Here is an 18,380-nt window from a genome sequence, read left to right as displayed (position 1 = left end):
GTAAACCAACTATAATGGAAAAAAAATAAAAATCATTTAAAAAAAACAAAAATAAAAATAGATCAATGGAGTTTCTACATGATTCAGCAGGTTAAGGATCCAGCATTGTCACGTCAATGCTGGATCCTTAGCTTGGGTCACTGCTGTGGCACAGGTTTGATCCCTAGCCCAGGAACTTCCACATGCAACAGGGATGGCCAAAAAAGAAAAAAAAAAAAATCAATCACCTTAGGCACCCTGAAGGTATTTGAATAAAGCAATATACTGTTGATGGGATTCAGGACCTGATAACTCCAAAAAGTGGCACCTTGGTATATTGAATACTTTCAGCTGAAGATGGTTTAGAAAATGGGATAATCAAGAAGTTCACTCGGACTTTCCACCCATGCCTCTCCCCTGAAGCAAGTCCTAACACCCTCATGTAAGAGATGCCCTTCCCATACCCAGAAGTAGAGAGCATCTTTATCTCCGAAGACAAAGAGATGGGAAGATTCCAAACATGCCCTGCTAAATTCCTCCCAGTTTACTGCACTTACACTCTATCCTTTGGCCTGTCTACAGAGCTTCTCCACGGCTGTCTTCTCTTCATGAAACCTACCATACGACTCAGATTAACCATTAAGCTTAAGAAGGCTTCTGTGTCACATAAAATTTATATTAAAAAAATTCAGTGCCTTTCTTGTGTTAATCGCTCTCAGTTTAATTTTCAGACCCAGGCAGGGACCTTATGAGGGTCGAAGAAAACGTTTTATTCCCTTATGCTATATATAAAATTCTAAAAGTATACCTTAAATGACAATTCAGATTATTTCTATCAAGTATACAGACACACACAAAATAAAATCTAAGAAAAATTAGAATTAATGAAGCAGGCAAATAGTTAGGCAACTCTCTGGCCCACAAGCTAACTCTGACTATTTTACCCAAAGTATGACAAATGCCCTCTGAAGTAACATCTTATGGACATCACTGTACTGCAGTCTCAGGAAGAGATAATCACAGGTCTATCAGCCAAAAATAATGCTAGCTTTTTCTTAGGTTGCTATGCAAATTTAGATCACTGATTTGGTAGATGAAGCATGAAAATAGTGCTATCAAATAGTTTTCACGAAACACCAACTATTAACATTTTATTTATTTATTTATTTGTCTTTTTGCCATTTCTTGGGCTGCTCCTGCAGCATATGGAGGTTCCCAGGCTAGGGGTCAAATCAAGCTGTAGCCACCAGCCTACACCAGAGTCACAGCAATGCGGGATCCAAGCCACGTCTGTGACCTACACCACAGCTCACGGCAACACAGGATCCTCAACCCACTGAACAAGGGCAGGGATCGAACCCGCAACCTCATGGTTCCTAGTCAGATTCGTTAACCACTGCGCCACGATGGGAACTCCAGCTTTTATTAAAATAGTCCTAATATTGGAGTCCTTTGGAAAATTAATTGTTCTACGAAAAATCGGGACAGTCAAAAAATAAAATTACTTGAAAACTAAAATTTTATATGTGTAAGCAAATTTTAAAAATCACTAGTTTTATGCTCTACTAATGCCAGTTTAATTTTCTGGGGAGTAATAATACAGCTGGTCATGCAGGATAAGAAAAACTCTAGGCATTCCATAACTGCAGAGTAGCTATAATAGACTACCCAATTCCCATAAACAGAGAAAAGGGAAGGGAATGTGTAAAGAATGAGTAGTGGAAACCACTGGGGGTTAAGTAAACCAAGCTCATAGTTCAGATTCCAGAAATTGATTATCCTCAAAACGTAAATATTTAACATGCGGTATTTATCAGATTAAATGCTGAGAAAATACCAAATCTCATAGGAAATTCTAGGGCTTACTTCCAAGTGTTACCTGCACCTGGCAAATACATAAAGTTTTCCTTACTGGCTTGTACTTTGCAAAGAAATATTTCACAACAACAAAGCATATTTATTAAAGGAAAGTTACCAAGCCTGAAGACTTAGGGTAATGATAGCTGTAGCTATGTCAACATTTGTTTTCCTTTTGGCAGCTAAGTCCATAATTGGTTTTGCCTTCTTGGTGGAAGTCATTTCCTAATGCTGGTGATTTTCAGCTTGTATCTGCCTGCAGCCACCCACCCTTTTCCCTTGAAATGTGTTCTGAGATATGCGGGCATATTTGAATGGCACTGGAAATAAGTAAGAATTTTTTTTTTTTTTTTTTTTTTTGTCTTTTTGCTATTTCTTGGGCCGCTCCTGCGGCATATGGAGTTCCCAGGCTAAGGGTCCAATCGGAGCTGCAGCCACCGGCCTACACCAGAGCCACATCAACGTGGGATCTGAGCCACGTCTGCGACCTACACCACAGCTCACGGCCACGCCGGATCATTAACCCACTGAGCAAGGGCAGGGACCGAACCCGCAACCTCATGGTTCCTAGTCGGATTCGTTAACCACTGCGCCACGACGGGAACTCCGGAAATAAGTAAGAATTTGAATTATCCTGCAGGATAGCTGAAAACACGAGATGAGCTCCTTTATCCCTGATTTCCATGTTCTAGGCAACATAGTGTTTATCATGCAGAAAACTGTGATTTCCGTTTGGAAGCTTCATCTACAATAGTCAGCTCTTCCCATTAGCCACAAATCAATCACCTATAAAGCAACAACAAATCAATAACTTGTAGAAACAGGAATATACCAGGGCCTGTCAGGACTTTTTGTTAAGGAAAAGGAAGATAACTGAAAACATCACTGATAAGAGAAAAACACTGGTCATCTATATCAAAAATATCTGAAGTCCATTTATCTTCCCAAGGGTTTTAACTCCAATATGCTCTGAATTTCACTACCTCCACCTCCTCTAGGATTGTGCTTCACAATTTATCCCTTTTTAAACTCTTTTGTTTTCCTTCTACCTTTACTTCTGGGCCTTCGTCCCATTAGGTCACGTTATAAAATCTTCATTTGACCACATACACACCTCAACCATCTTGCCTTCACAAACTCAAATAGTGATCCACAGTCACTTTCACTTTCTCCGTTTCATCACTTTCCAGCAACGACCGCAACCATTATGGGATTCCTATCCCTACCTACCCCCAGCACACACGTTTCTTCTTAGGCTTAGCAGAGCTCTAACCTCCAAACCCGGTAGCCGTTTTTGGAACTGATCTGATTGGACCTCTTTGGAATATTACGCACCGTGACCCTTCCCTCCCATTTTTGCAGCAATCTATTCCTTGGCTTTTTGATTTCATCCTCCATGGTTCTTCCTTTCCCTTTCTAGCTTCTTCTTAGTTCTTGCACAAGCCTTGCTTCCTCTCCATATTTAGTCAATATAGCTATCACGCAAGGGTGGCCACAAAGTTTCGGCAGCTCCTGCCCTCGAGAGATGGAGTCTCTTTCTTTTTCCTGGAATAAATCTTGGGACTAAGTAAGGTCAAAAGAATGTGGTGAAAACCATGTGTTCTAGAGTCCAAGCTTCTAGAAGTCTGGAAGCTTCTGCCTTCTTCCTCCTGGAATGCCATCCTAAGACTGCTGTTTGATGAAAAAGCCTGAGAAGAAAGATCTTATGGAGAGAGAGAGATAGACCTTGCCATGGCCAACCTATTGCCCATGAGAGAGCCAGGTAAAAGCCAAAAGAACCACCTCAGTTTGCCCAAAGAATCAGGACAAATAATAAATTGTTTTTAACTAATTTTAGGACGTTTGACCATCAGTAAGTGATAACTAAGAAAATAGGCACCCCCCCAGGTTTCTATGACTCATTTCTTATCTCACTATGTATACATCTTACCAGTGTAATACCAGGTACAACTCTATCAACTAATTGTGTGATGACAGTTCCCAAATCTACTTATGTTTCCCTCGAGCTCTAGAACATTATTCCCAATTTCCACTTTGCATGTTTACCTGATGTTTATATTACCAAAGGCACCTCAAATCTGACCCATCAAAACTAATGCACCATCCTCTCCCGGCAAATCTCAAACTCGTCTATCTCTTGATTTCCCACCTTATTGAATGTCGTCACTGTCTGCCCCCCCCTTTCTCTCAAGCTTGAAAACTGAGAATCTTCCAAGATTCTGTCTCCTCCCACTTCAACAGCCAGTCACGATGTTTTATCCTTTCCCCCAAATATGTGCCTTCATATCTATCACCACTATGACAATTCAGACAACTGTCGTTTTAACCTTTAAATGGGAGTTCCCATCATGGCTTTCTATTGTTAAGAAACCAACATAGTGTCTAAGATAGGGGTTCAATCTCTAGCTTCGTTCAGTGGGTTAAGGATCAGGCATTGCCACAAGCTGCACCGCAGGTCACCGGCGCTGCTCCAGTCTGGTACTCTCCTGGCTGTGGCATAGGCCAGCAGTGGCAGCCCCGATGCAATCCCTGGCCCAGGAACTTCCATGTGCCGCAGGTACAGCCGTAAAAAGGAGGAAAAAAAAAAAAAAAAAAAAACTTAAAATCTTTAATGGATTCCAAGCCTATTTATTTATTTATTTTATTTTATTTTTTCTTTTTTAGGGCTGCATCTGCCCTAAACCCAGCTAAGGGTTGAATCAGAGCTGCCGCTGTCAGCCTATATCATAGCCACAGCAATGCCAGATCCAAGCCTCATCTGTGAAATTCACCACAGCTCATGGCAACACTGGATTCTTAACCCACTGAGCGGGGCCAGGGATCAAACCTGCATCCTCATGGATACTACTCAGGTGTACTACCTTAGCACTGAGCCACAACGGGAACTTCACATTTTTATTTTCTTTACCTTTCTTCCTCTCCCTTCTTATACCCTCCTCTCTCTCTCTGTCTCTTTCTCACTATCTCTTCTGTTCATCATTTCTCTCCTGAGTGTGCCTAGAATTACTTACAGGATACGATTCCTCCAACTCACAGCCAAGCACTCTTCAATATACAAGGTGAGTCTGCGATTCCCAACATCTTGCTGATCTCCGACAGATCTAATATGAGGCAACTGAGTGTCACTGTCACATCTATCACCCCGTGAATTGCTAAGATTGCATGAACTGTATGTGCCATACTTTCATTTTTCACTCTGGGCTTTTCCGAAAACTGCTTTCTTGGCCTGAAACCCGTTTTCCCCCTTTCTTCATCTAACTCTTAATCTGCTTCATATGTTGCTTCCTCAATTTTCTTACTGTTTCTGAATAGCCCCACTCTCAACACCCCACATGGAAATGGGTGCCCATTCTTGATGCACCTTTAGAATTCAGTGTTCACTATGTGATAACATTTTCTGCTTTTCTTTTTAGCTGGTTTGCCAGGCAGGTCCCAGGCTGACCCTTTCATCTTTGAAGCCTAAGAGCCTAAGATACTAGAGTTAAATGTTCTTTTATTTTTTTAGAGCATGAGAGGTGGAAGGAGGTTAGAGGAGGTAAATAAAGGGAATATTTTCGTCAACTAGACTACAATGATCCCACCATTCATTTTTGTGAATATGTTTGTTGAAATACAGTCATGTCCATTTAATTACGTCTGTTTTCACACTACACTGACAGAGGTGAGTGGCTGAGATTGTGACATCAGGGCCCCCAAAACCCTAAATATTTATCATGTGGTCTTTTATACAAAAAGTCTGTCAACTCCTGACCTAGTGAGTTACCAGCCGCAAATATTTAGATTTTGTTCTAGATTCTCTAGGGGATAAAAAACATTGAAAATAATGTGTTCTTTAAACAGAAGAAATATGTAATCTCATGGAAGTGAGGGCCATGTTTGGAAAGAATCAAGGAAAGGCAGTGATTGAAGGATCATCCCAGGAGGTCTATGAAAGGCTTCAGGGAGACTGAGTGGGTTCAACGTAGGATGAGTCAGCTCAAAGGCCTTGGCTGGGAAACCAACAAGAGTCCTGCCTTTAAAGACCCATTCCAGGTGCAGTATGTTCCCTACTCATCAGTCCCGTATGGATGTCAGAGGGATGGGAGTAGGATGGATGAAAGGCTGCTTTCACGGTGCCTTGTGTCCAAACACCAGGTGTTTGGAGGTGCAGTATTTGGAAACATTCAAATGACGCCATGAATTTTTCACTCTTCACCCTGAAGTTCTTTGCTCCCCAAAATTACCCTTGCCATTTTGTCTGTTCTTTATGATGATTCAACTATATTCCCATTTACACAGACCCAAAATTGTAATGAGCACGGATTCCCTTTTTCCCAACCTAATACTTTCTCCTGCCACCATCCACTTAATTTAGAACTCTAAAAATTCTGCCTCCTTAGTGACTCTTATAAACAGTAGGTTTTTTTTTTTTTTTCTTTTCTTTTTAGGGCCACACCTGTGGCATATGGAAGTTCCCAGGCTAGGGGTCGAATCAGAACTACAGCTGCTGGCCTACACCACAACCACAGCAAGGCGGGATCCGAGCCACATCTGTGACCTACACCACAGCTCATGGCAACGCTGCATCCTCAACCCACTGATTGAGACCAGGGATCGAACCTGCATCTTCATGGATCTTAGTTGAGCTTGTTACCTCTGAGCCACAATGGGAACTTCTTAACAGTACCCTTTATCTGAAATTTCTTAATCATTTACTGTGTGTGTATTGGCTGTCTGTTCACCACTGTATTAAAAGCTCAATGAGCACAGAGACCTAGACTATCTTTCCACTGTTTTAACCTCAGCACCTAGAACACTACGTGGCACACGTTATAAAGCAAATAACTATTTTTTTGTCAAATATATAGATTTCATTATGATACTTTAAAATGTCTGCATTGTATTTTATATGTGTCTACTAATCAACAAATTCCTTAAAAATGTGATCTGATTTATCTTTTTTTTTTTTTTTTTTTTTGCTTTTTTAGGGCCACATCCATGGCATATGGAGGTTCCCAGGCTATGGGTTGAATAGGAGCTACAGCTGCCAGCCTACACCATAGCACTGCCAGATCCAAGCCCTATCTGTGACCTACACCACAGCTTAGAGCAACGCCAGATCCTTGACCCACTGAGCGAAGCCAGGGATCAAACCCACAACCTTGGGGTTCCTAGTCAGATTTGCTTCACTGTGCCGCAGAGAGAACTCCTGATCTGATTTATCTTTAATCTTTCATAATTCTCCTTAAAATGTGGGACTCATTTGATATTTCTGGATTTTTAAAAATCATCAAATAATTATCTTGAGATCCAACGAGGGAAATACATGCAGGTAGATGTCAAATATGATAGAGTGAGATAGTTTATGACTATTTTGGTTTTAGATGCTAAGGAAGAGGAGAAAGCAATACTATAATATGCTCGGACTATGTAAAAACACTATGTAGCACAAGCAGCTATTGTATCTCCTTCTCTAAACTGGGGTTACAGAAAGTCCTCCTAACTAAAAGTAGAACCACTACAAATGATCATTTAAAAAATAATGTAGTCTAAGCCTCATGCCGGTTATTAAGTCTGAGGAAAAATTATTTTGCTTTCAGTACTAGAGTAGAAGAACATTCAAGAAATTAAAGCTAATACATTATGGTCCACTTCTGTCAAGTACCTGACTTCCTGCACTGTTAAAAAAGGTGGAATCTCAAAGGTCCACTATAGCTTCATAAGAACTTTTTCTAATTGTGTACAACTCTTCTTCATATGAGATTTTAATTACTATCTATATACCCATGGAAACATCTGTGGTTTTTCAATAGCATCTCTCATAGCTTCCAGACAATGTAATTATGTACAGAGCTAAAAATAGGTATCCTTGGGTTCTACTATGGGAGACTCGTCCTCCCCCAAACTAATGCGCTGCTACTAGATCTTAAGTATCTTCAGTTAAACATAACTGCAGGGAATTCCACAAGGATTGACCAAGGTCAGCGTAAATGAGGAGCAATGGAGTAACCAAAGGGATTTGAGGTGGCCATACAATGTCTTGGTCCTTGGTTGAGAACAACAAGCATACACTGTGCAGCACATCAATAAACCTCAGACACGAAATTCCTACCAATTATACACCATGAGAAGTGAGAATGAACATTTTTTCAGATCGGACCACTATCTACATTAATGGAATTAAAATAATTCAATTTTATAAGATGATAAACTGCCAGTTTAATATGATTATTAGAACAAACATCAGTCATCTGTAGTTTTTTTTTTTTTTTTTTTTTTTTTTTAAAAGGGCCTACGCCATAGCAACATGGGATCCAAGCTGCATCTGTGACCTATACCACAGCTCACGGTGATGCGGAATCCTTAACCCACTGAGCAGGGCCAGGGGTTGAACCTGTGTCCTCATGGATATATTAGTTGGGTTCATTACCTCTGAGACACAACTGGAACTCCCAACATTTCTGTCACCATAAAGCACTATTTTCTACTAACCCAAGCAAGATTCTGGATTCTTACCAAACTGACCATATTTCTGCCTACTTCCTGAATTCTTGTCTTTTGATTATCCTGAGTCATTCTTAGCTTTGTGTGATTCAGCCCCTCCTACATATTTTTGTACATCTTCTTGTGTTCCCTTCTCTTGTCCAAGCCTGTCATCTGCTGTGGGAGTTTAATAAATGTTGTCTAATTATGATGATGCATCTTTTATTTTCATTTATCTCCATTTATTCCTCCCTTACATACTTCTACTTAGAGACAATCAAAAATATTTAGTGAGCACCTACTCTACAGAGGAAGAGGCTTCCTCAACTTCGAGAGATCATATTCTCATTTTCTCAACTGTATTGTGAAGATTATGATTTTATTTACCCTGTCAATGACAGTTTCCCATGGAAGAGTGATTTTTTTAAAAAAGTTCATGCATGAGATATTTAACCATAATGCTGTTTTCTCAATTAGGAGTTTAATCCCTTAGGAATGAGGTTGTGTCTTTGCATGTTTAGTACAATACAAAATACAGAGTTTTCTAGACCTAAAGGAATAAAATAAAAAGATAGCTACTCCTAACATTCATATGTTTGTATTACTAAACTTAAAATTGTGCCTTGCAAATAGTAAACACTCAGTAATTCTTAGATATTATAATTTATAAACTGTTCACATTTTTTTCTTTTTTAAAAACAGCTTATTGACATCTATTCCACAAAGGGTGAAATTCACCCATTTGGAGTACACAGTTCGGCCTTTTCTAGTACATTCAAAGAAATGCATCTATTTATAATTGGAAATAACACAGTTGTCTTATCATAATACTACCTCTTGTGATGATGTTTAGGTAAAATGAAATTTAAAAAAAATCCTTCTTGTAATTCTATGTCTTAAAGTTTTCTTGAAAACCTTAAAAAAAGAAGAAGCAGGACAAGAGAAGTAAATTCTGCTCTGCAGAGGGTATTTTTAAATGACAAAAGCTTAGTCAAGAAAGAGATCTTTTGTATCCAATTCAACCTCTCAATATTAAACAAACATAAAATATTTAAATAAGGTAGCTTTGTTTTTATCCAAACTTCGCAAAGACACAGGAGGAAAAATCTTGAACTATGCTATGCATTGCAAAATCATTAATAGTCTCATAATTGGGCTCAGATGAGTTGTGAGGATTAAACATAATAGCCTGTCAGAATTGAACTATTTTATCAAGATCCAAAGATAGTATTTGCACAACATTTATAGACTCATTTCTAATTATATTCAGTAATTTATGATGTACCTTTTCGTATCTAAGGAGGAAAAGAGATCCGTGGTGATACAGAAATTCCAATAAGTTTGAGGCTTCAAAGCCAAAAATATCATGTTTAGGTATTAAAAACTTAGATATGCTTGATAACATATTTAATCCAACAGGCTGGAACAAGGAGTGAATATTTATTGAACTTTTATTATGCTCTAGTGCTGTGCTAAACTTTTTTATATAATCAGATTTAATCCTTGCACTTAATGGTTTAGGATTACCTCTGTTTTAGAGGCGAGGAAAGCTAAATACCAAATAGGCCATAGAGAGCCATGGTTAAGAGCATGGATTCAAATCCTGTCTCTGCCACTGATGAATTGTTACACTGCTCTGGGTCTTGAATGGCCCATATGTGAAATAGGGAAAAGAGTGGTTCTTCACAGCATGATTTTAAGTATTAGGTAAACCACTTAGAACACTGCGTGGCACATGGTGTGAGAAGAAGTGTTGGCAGAGGTGGATTTACCCTGAAGAGAACAAACCGTAAGCATAAGGGCTGCCTCATTTGCACAGTCACATTCCAAGGCCCCAGAATGATCTTAGTAATATTATTATTCATAAATGTGTGTTCCTTTACTCAACGAGCAACCCCTCCAATTGTCAAACTTAAAATTGCCTTCACATATTGTCACTGTTGTATTAGAAAGATGAAATATTTGCATCAGGGCACACAACTAATAATGGCGTATCCAGATGACCTCAAGTCTGTGTGACTCAAGAGCTGGAGTCCTTAACCAAGATACTTTCTGCCTATTTCTCGCATTTTCCCTTTGTCTCATAAACTGTAATTACCTTACACAAAGAGATTAAATCCTCCTTTCACATGAGAAAACGAGTCTTTTCCAATCTTATTTCCCTCTATCTCAAAAGAAGGAGGAAAATGACCATTTTCAACAGTGGGGTCTATGGTAACCAAGCAACACCATCCACCAGACCTCACTCATATACATACATGGCTACATGCATGGAGTGTGAAGGAAGGGAGAGCAGTCCTAGAGCAGGATAAATTACCCTGCTCCTTGGTTCGTTTTCTACCAGAAGCCTGGCCAAGTCTCTTACAGCATCTGTTTCTCAGATACAGCCCCTAACCATGCGGAAGCAAGGAGACGTTGACCCTAGAAGCAAAGACGAGGAGAGGTCAATTTTTAATGTGTGCATGCCGTCTTTAAGTTATCCATGAATCCATTCACCACAAATGTGCTGATCCACTGCTCTGATCCAAGTACTTTATGGGACCAGCTACATTTGGAGAGTGTATAGTTTGCTTTTATTCAACCAACAAATATTTATTGGGCACTTAATCCAGTGTTTAACTAGAAAGGAACAAGAGAGGTAAGGTCCCTGATCTCACTGAGCCTATACCAATGATAATTTTTTAATAACTATCTTTTAAGACACTTTATTTATAAGAAGAGAAGACATTTTAACCTGCAGATACAAACCTTTGAGGATAACTTGCCTTGTTTTTCAGTATTCTGAAATATCTTACTTATCACAGCCAGTGCTAAATATCTCCCCCAAAGCTCTATTCAATTCATATAACTGAAATATGAATTTTAATTTTTATTCTTGAAATATCTTACTCATCACCGCCAGTGCTAAATATCTCATCAAGGCTCTATTAAATTCATATAAGTAATCACTTTGCATTGGGTGACTGTTCCCGCTAGTAAATTACAATAAAAAAATACGCAGACTTTCTCTAGTGTAGCCTTACGACAGACTCCACAATAACTGAATCTCAATCTATTTTAAAAAACAAACAAACAACTAACTGACTCTTAAGAAATCCGTGTTGCATGTATTCAGTGCATTTTGCCAAAGGGATCATTTTAAAACTCCTAAGCAAGTATACACTAAAGAGATTAGAACACAGAAATATGCGGAACTTTTTCCTTTCACATGTATACAGTGCAGATGGCACGAAGCCTTGTTTTAGAAAACCAATACGCTAGGGACAAAAAGATGGCTTGTCAAGAGCTAGTATCCACATTCACCTGGAAGAAGTAAACTCCTGCTCCTACCTCAACTTTCTTCCATTTTAAAACTAAAATCAAAGAAGAGAGTCACACTTTTGTCAATTACTTAGAGCTACTATCAGACTTCCCAATCCACATACCAAATAACATTGAAACTTTCTAAGTTATACATCCAGCCAATAAAGAGGTTACGTAAATAAAATTGTTAACCAGCTATAAACCTTTAAAAACCTAGAAAAAAATCCTTAAGATTTTCACCTTGACATGTTTCACAAGTCGATATGGTACATAATAAAACATCTCATGTAGTGGATTTGAAGTTGGCTTATAGGTTTTTGCATAACAATTCGGGACTTAACCCAGAGCTCAATTTACCTGCTGCCAGTGTTGTCAGGACATTTTTGCCAGGGACAGAGCATTCCAATCATTGCTTCTAATGGGCTGTCTGCTGCCAAGTAATAACTACTTAAGTTACCAGGTATCATCAGGGGAAATCTCTTTCAGGAACACCTGGGAACTGAAAAGATGTTCGTACTCAAATAGCTGACATTTCTCAACCCCCATTTGTGGAGGCATTTCAAGTATTTACTAGAGGTTAGACAAAATAGTACATGATAATTTCCTGTTCTGCAGAATTCAGAAGTTACCATACTTCTAACTACCAAGAGAAAACATCAGTGTTGCCAGCAACTTTTACCATAACCACAAAACTCAGTCCTTCCAACAGAGTAAGTATGTGCAGCATGAGGTGCTTAAAGGAGCAATATGAGGCACCTGCTTTTTAAAAACTTGGTTAGATTTATTCTAATTCATTCAAAAACAAATTTTAATGCAAATACTCTGTGTCCATTATGAAAGAGTAGAGCTGCATTATTTAGTTCCAACAATTTTATTACAAACCTATTTTTTGGAGACTTTCAATTTTAGGTTGGTATTAGAACAATGTTTGTTACCACCTGTGGCATATAGATGTGAGAAAAGCCAAGGCAAAGCCAAAGGCTGACTGAATAGTACTGATCAATAATTATAAAAGCCTGGGAGTTCCCGTCGTGGCGCAGTGGTTAACGAATCCGACTAGGAACCATGAGGTTGCGGGTTCGGTCCCTGCCCTCGCTCAGTGGGTTAAGGATCCGGCGTTGCCGTGAGCTGTGGTGTAGGTTGCAGACACGGCTCGGATCCCACGTTGCTGTGGCTCTGGCGTAGGCCGGTGGCTACAGCTCCGATTCAACCCCTAGCCTGGGAACCTCCATATGCCACGGGAGCGGCCCAAGAAATAGCAACAACAACAACAAAAGAAAAAAAAAAGACAAAAAAAAAAATTATACAAGCCTTATTCACTAAATTAGATCCTTTCATATTCATTGTTAATGTTCAATGAATCACATGAAAGAACTCTAATTTTATATTTCCAACAACCATGAAAATACCGCTTTACTATGATAACTTTCTGCTTCTAGCAAGGTCTGGTAAAAAGTTCAACCAATTCTGTGCCCCCAAATTCTATTAACTAAAATACCAAGGAATCATAACTCACAATCAAGTATCCCAAAAAGCTTCATAGTGACATTCCACTTTCAGAATTTTTTGAAAAAGTTGCTGTGTGCTATTAAGAAGCATTAGCTTTTAAAACAATCACTGTCTTGAAAATAGAACTTAATATAAAGATAATCACACCAATAGATAAGAACTTATGTGAATACCTGAATATGCTAATCTAAATATTAGTTAATGTCCATATGAATATCAAGTGAATTCATGCTTCATTATTTGGATCTTTGGGTTTTCTATGAGAAAGAAAAGCTGCCTACTGACTTTTAGAAAATATTTTCAGAGACTTCAATAGTTTATTGAAAATAAACTGCCTCAACTCGCCACTATTTTTATTCTTCATTTATGTAAGAAGATAATTATCAGTTTTGGGATTCAGTCACAGAACATTCTATTATTAGGGAAAAGTAAACAACCCATTTCCTGAAACCAAAAGTCCTTCTGAAAATTATACTCCTCCTACTAAATGTTATGGCAATTAGAAAACTCTTACAAATTAATTCTTAATGTAAGCATAAAGATTTTAGATCGGCTCCATTTCTTTTATTTACCCAAAAGTTAGAAATGAAAGGCACAAAATGTTTCTTTGTCCAAATAAAATCATTTTACGGCCATGTATTATCCTCAAATTTGCTTAAGACTGCTTTCAGAATTTTTGGATTGCTTCTTAAAAGTTAGAAAGTATGTTCCAGTAGTTTAGGATTAGCTTGGTGTCCAGATCCATGTAATTATTTGTCCATCCTCCTGGGTTTTGGATTATATCAGATGTCATCAACTCCTTTATAAAATATTCACTTTTATAAAATGCCAGCTGATATGGAGGAGGATTAGAGAATGAAGTTATTATGTTTTTGCTCAGACTACAGATTATAACTTTAGTTTACAAAATTATATAAACAACTGTATTATATAGGTCCATAATACGCCAAGTACTGTCTTAGCCACAGGAATACTTGGGTGACTAGACAGATATGGCCCTGCCCTCTTCAAGCTTTAGTTTGTACCTTCTAAAAGTTTTTATGCCTCATACTTTCAAGTTCCATTTGTTTTCCATCTATCTCTGAAACTCTCAATTAGCCATGCATTATAAGGCTGTTTACAGAACTACCTTACGAGGTTCAATCTTGGATGATTACATATCATTCTAAGAGTGAAAAAAATGAAAAATGACAGAAAAGGATGCAGAGAAGCTCAATAAACAAACTTTCTCAAAATGTCATGACCTCAAAATCCTAATATTTCTTCTACTAGTCCTCATTTTTTCCTTCTCACAAAGTTGCAATTATGTTCAAGTTATTCTTTCCACTCTATAAATTTTACATCACAAGATACATTTATGTATATGGTTCAAATGCTTCCTTTACATTCTACAAGGAATTTTATACTGTATATTTGAGGAATTCATTGATTGTTATCAGATAACCACTTTATCATAAGCCAAGGGATGAATCAAAGGATGACTCCATCAAAGGATGAATCACTTGTCATTTAAGGAAAGTTATTTTGTTTCTATCTTTGGAGGAGAATTATTTAAATCATTATGGACCCCATTATTTAAATAAGTAATGATTATTTAGGTCATTATTGCCCCTTTTTAAAGGTGAAAAAAACAAAACAAGAACTATCTCATTTATACCAAAACTAAACACTGAAAACAAATATACATCAATTCTATTTCAACACACCACATGGTTTATTTACTGCTTAGTTGGAAATACACATATTTTTATGTCCCTCACCACTGCTGTGGTTTCAGTGTTCCTTAAGGATGGGAAAAATACAAATCTTTAAAGGGAAGCGCTGTTATTACAGCAACTTACACATAACCTCACTGTTGCCATTTTCACCAAAACGTGTTGATAATAAAGCATCATCTTCGGGAGTAGCATTCTATTTTCTCAGAGAAACATGAAATACTATTAAACTCCCCATCTTTTATTGTTTTCTTCTACTTTTTTCCATAATTTTGTATAGAAAATGTCATATTAAAAAATGCTTGTGTATTCACCTCCTTGAATGAAAGTTACTGAGGGGAACTCACAGGGTGCATGTAGTTTGAATTAATTAAAACACACACCCACAAATACCCAACGACCCTGAACTACCAGGGTATTCAAAGATCACTATGCCAAAAACATAACTTGTTTTGTAATACCATGAACTTCCCCAAAGTAAGTTCTTATATTTTTTATAGCATTTAAACAAACACACTTCAAAAAAGATGCTACTGAATAATCTTTAAAAAGTAGTGACGGTTTTCTTTTGGCCAGAAGAGTCAGCTGGACTGTTTTAACACATCGACAACACTAAAATACAGCCCTACTTTTTTTTTTTTTTTACAACCCTCTGTGAATATCCATCACTAACTTATTTTTTAAGAACACTCAGACATATTTCTTTATTTTAACATATAGACATTTCACTCATTATCAGAAATACCATATTTGTGACACAGTACCAAATTACTAGCAAATAAAATGGGTTTAGAAAGTTTGACAGCATTGATTATTGCTGCTGTCATTTCTTTAGGTAACTGAGTCAACGCAATCATGAAGACACAGAGTAAGGTAATATCAGAATTCTTCAGGTAGGCATTCATGCACAAAATAGTCTGGAGATTTAAAGTTGTACCACTCTATATTGTCATTGCAGACACTTTAAAATAACGTTATCATTTCCTACCATGTAATTGTATGCTTTTAAATGTACAGTAAGTGAATTATGACAAGTACAAACAGGCATGATTGAGAGAAGAGTTGTGGAAAAGCCCTGATGCCAAAATAAATGTATTAAAAAAGTACAGCCCATGTCTAAAGTTATCCTCATATTATTTAGGCCTGGAAATGTAACATTCGACTTAATACAATAGGATTGAACACACATACTCAAGAAACATCTGTGTGTGTGTGTGTGTGTGTGTGTGAGAGAGAGAGAGAGAGAAACATTTATACTGCTGGCATTGCAGGCTTAAAATAGCAAATCAAACTAAAAGAGTAATAAGGATTAAGGAGGGCAGCCATTTGAAGCTCTTTTTTTTTAAGTGCCTAAAACCAGTTCAAGTTCTCAAAGATTTTCAAAAGAATGATGCGTTCACAAGAAGTTTCTGGACAAAGTGTTTTCACTTTGGGAACTTTCCAGGTTTCAGGCATGCCCTGCTCTAAGGGGAGCCAAAGCACTATCTCGGAACTGTAACAGCAGCTGTGTTTTTCATTCGAATTAGTGGCTAATAAATTCTCCTTCTGTCTTCATCCAAACTGTAACTCTTGCTAGCATACACTGAGATTCTGTCTGGAGCCGAATAAAACTCGCCCTCCCACTCCTCTCAACTAGGCAGGGCCACACAGAGAGAGATCTGGATGATTGTGGAACCAGAAGGGGCCAAAGGGAGAAAAAGGGAGTCAAAATGAGCATCCCTTATTTTCAGAGATCTTTGAACTGGCTTCTGTAACCCTTGTTACTGGAACGAGACCTCACCAGGGAGTATAAACACAAGCGCTAACCCCCTAGGGCTTTGTCCCCTAAGAGCAGTTTTCATCAGAATGTAACTGCCACCAAACACACACATTCACAGCTAAGGTCTCCAGGACACACGCGCTAGACTTTACCTGTTTTTATGTCGAGTCTTCAGCAAGTTTCTTCCAAAGGGAGCCATGGTCCGTTAGGCAAGGGAACACCAACCACTGGAACTCCAAGTTATCTGAAGGTGGGGGCTGGGAATATCTGGATTTCCAGGGTGGAGGGTGGAGAACTAGAAGCTTCCTCTTCACCTCCTTAGATGTTTCTGGCTTTCAGCTCATTAGCAGCCTGTTAAGAGAGTTGCTGGAAGTTGTGCAACTGCTGCTTAACTTTGAACTGCGGGATTGTTGTGGCTGCTGTACCTTTGGAGACCTGCCCAGCTTCAGCCTCGGAGAAGGCATTTGGAGGCACGAAAAGGAAAAAAAAAAGAGAGAGAGAGAGAGGGAGAGAGAGGAAGGGAGGGGGCCTCTATTGTGTTCTATGGTTATTTGCAGACGTGCTCAACTTTAAGCCCTGCCAACCCCACGGGCATGGTAATACCCACGGAATAGGAATTTCACTCCATTTGGAAACCCCCCTGCCCTGCTTTCCACTCCCAACCGCACAGGGTGAACTGAACACACAGAAAAGATTGAAAAGGAAATACCCCGGCCTGCCAGCCAGCTCCAGTCTGTGAAAAGTAATCTGACCGTGGCAAGCAGGAGTGAGGGCCAAGCATTCTTTGCCTACAGACTCAACACAAAAATCCCCTGCCTGAGGTGTCAGAGCTCTAAAGGACCAGGCAGGAGGTCGGATCCAGGCGCACTCAGATCACACGGGAATCGGAGCTCCCAAGTTCATGACGAGTTTCCCCCAGCTTCATCCCTCCGCTCTTCAGGGTCCCCTTCCAAAAGCTGGAGGACCTGAAGAACGAGAGGGCTCCAAGGCTGAATGATCACAGAGTTGGCAGAGGAACCAGCCAGGTTCGGGGTCCCGATCCTGGCCCATCTTTGGCAGTTACAGGACCGTCTGGACCACGGGGATCTGAAGGGAGAGCCAACTGTTCCCTCTCGCCCCTCAACTGGTAAATCGAGAAGGGACGAGCCCGGAGCACCGGAAGCAACCGAAGAGTGCAGTAAACGTCGAGGTGTGTGTGAGCATCACTGAGTCACACGTGAGCTCGAACCCACAACCTGTGCGGCTCAGGAAGAGCTGGGCGAGCGGATGCGGGTGCTGGCGGCCAGGAGCAGTAGGGTCGGAGCTTCCCTGCGCCCGCGATGCTTTGGAAAAGCGCTGCCCAGGAGCGAGGCCCTGCAGAATTTCCCAGAACGTTGTTCCTAGGATTTCGTTTCCACCCCCGCCGGGCTCCAACTCCCCTCCCCTGCAGTCCTCCCCATCCGCCCGCCCCTGGCCCCTGGCCCCTGGCCCCGCTGCCCTCTCTTTGGCTTCCGCAGCAGTGGGAGGGAGGAAAAAGAAATCAAAGGACTGTGGCTTCCCTCTGAACAGCACTTCAGGCTAGTGGAGCTCTAGCCCTTAGTAAAGAACACGAAAGGCTCACACTTTCTTCGGGAGCACTCCCCGCCCCCCCACAACAAAAGCAAACCAAAAAAGGGATCTCAGGGGCTTGTATGATTTTTATGTGCAGATTTATGCAGGACTCTATAAAAGTGAAAAAATCATTTTTCCAAAATTTACTCTCATAATGCTTCTCTAGTCCTCTGTACTGTACATAATCATAGTTACATATGTATATA

The 18,380-nt window shown here is 39.4% G+C and overlaps 1 protein-coding gene across 3 annotated transcripts in view; it reads right to left on the bottom strand.

Moving 5' to 3' along the window:
- The window catches only part of RASSF9 (Ras association domain family member 9), a 45,172-nt gene extending 27,177 nt beyond the window's left edge, over positions 1-17,995 (bottom strand). Inside the window, exons 1-2 of one of the 3 annotated variants that reach the window (XM_021092782.1) lie at positions 16,737-17,708; positions 11,959-12,100 (exon numbers count right to left, since the gene is read on the bottom strand). In XM_021092782.1, coding sequence (XP_020948441.1) covers positions 11,959-12,068 — 110 coding nt within the window. In that variant the 5' untranslated portion in view covers positions 12,069-12,100; positions 16,737-17,708. Of the gene's footprint in view, positions 1-11,958; positions 12,618-12,912; positions 16,709-16,736 lie in introns of those variants that run through there. The other 2 variants (XM_021092783.1, XM_021092784.1) reach the window with 2 other exon arrangements.

Source organism: Sus scrofa, chromosome 5, assembly GCF_000003025.6.
Source record: "Sus scrofa isolate TJ Tabasco breed Duroc chromosome 5, Sscrofa11.1, whole genome shotgun sequence".
Lineage (NCBI taxonomy): Eukaryota > Metazoa > Chordata > Mammalia > Artiodactyla > Suidae > Sus > Sus scrofa.
The sequence above is the reverse complement of the archived record's forward strand: the minus strand, read 5'-3'. Positions and strand labels throughout refer to the sequence as shown.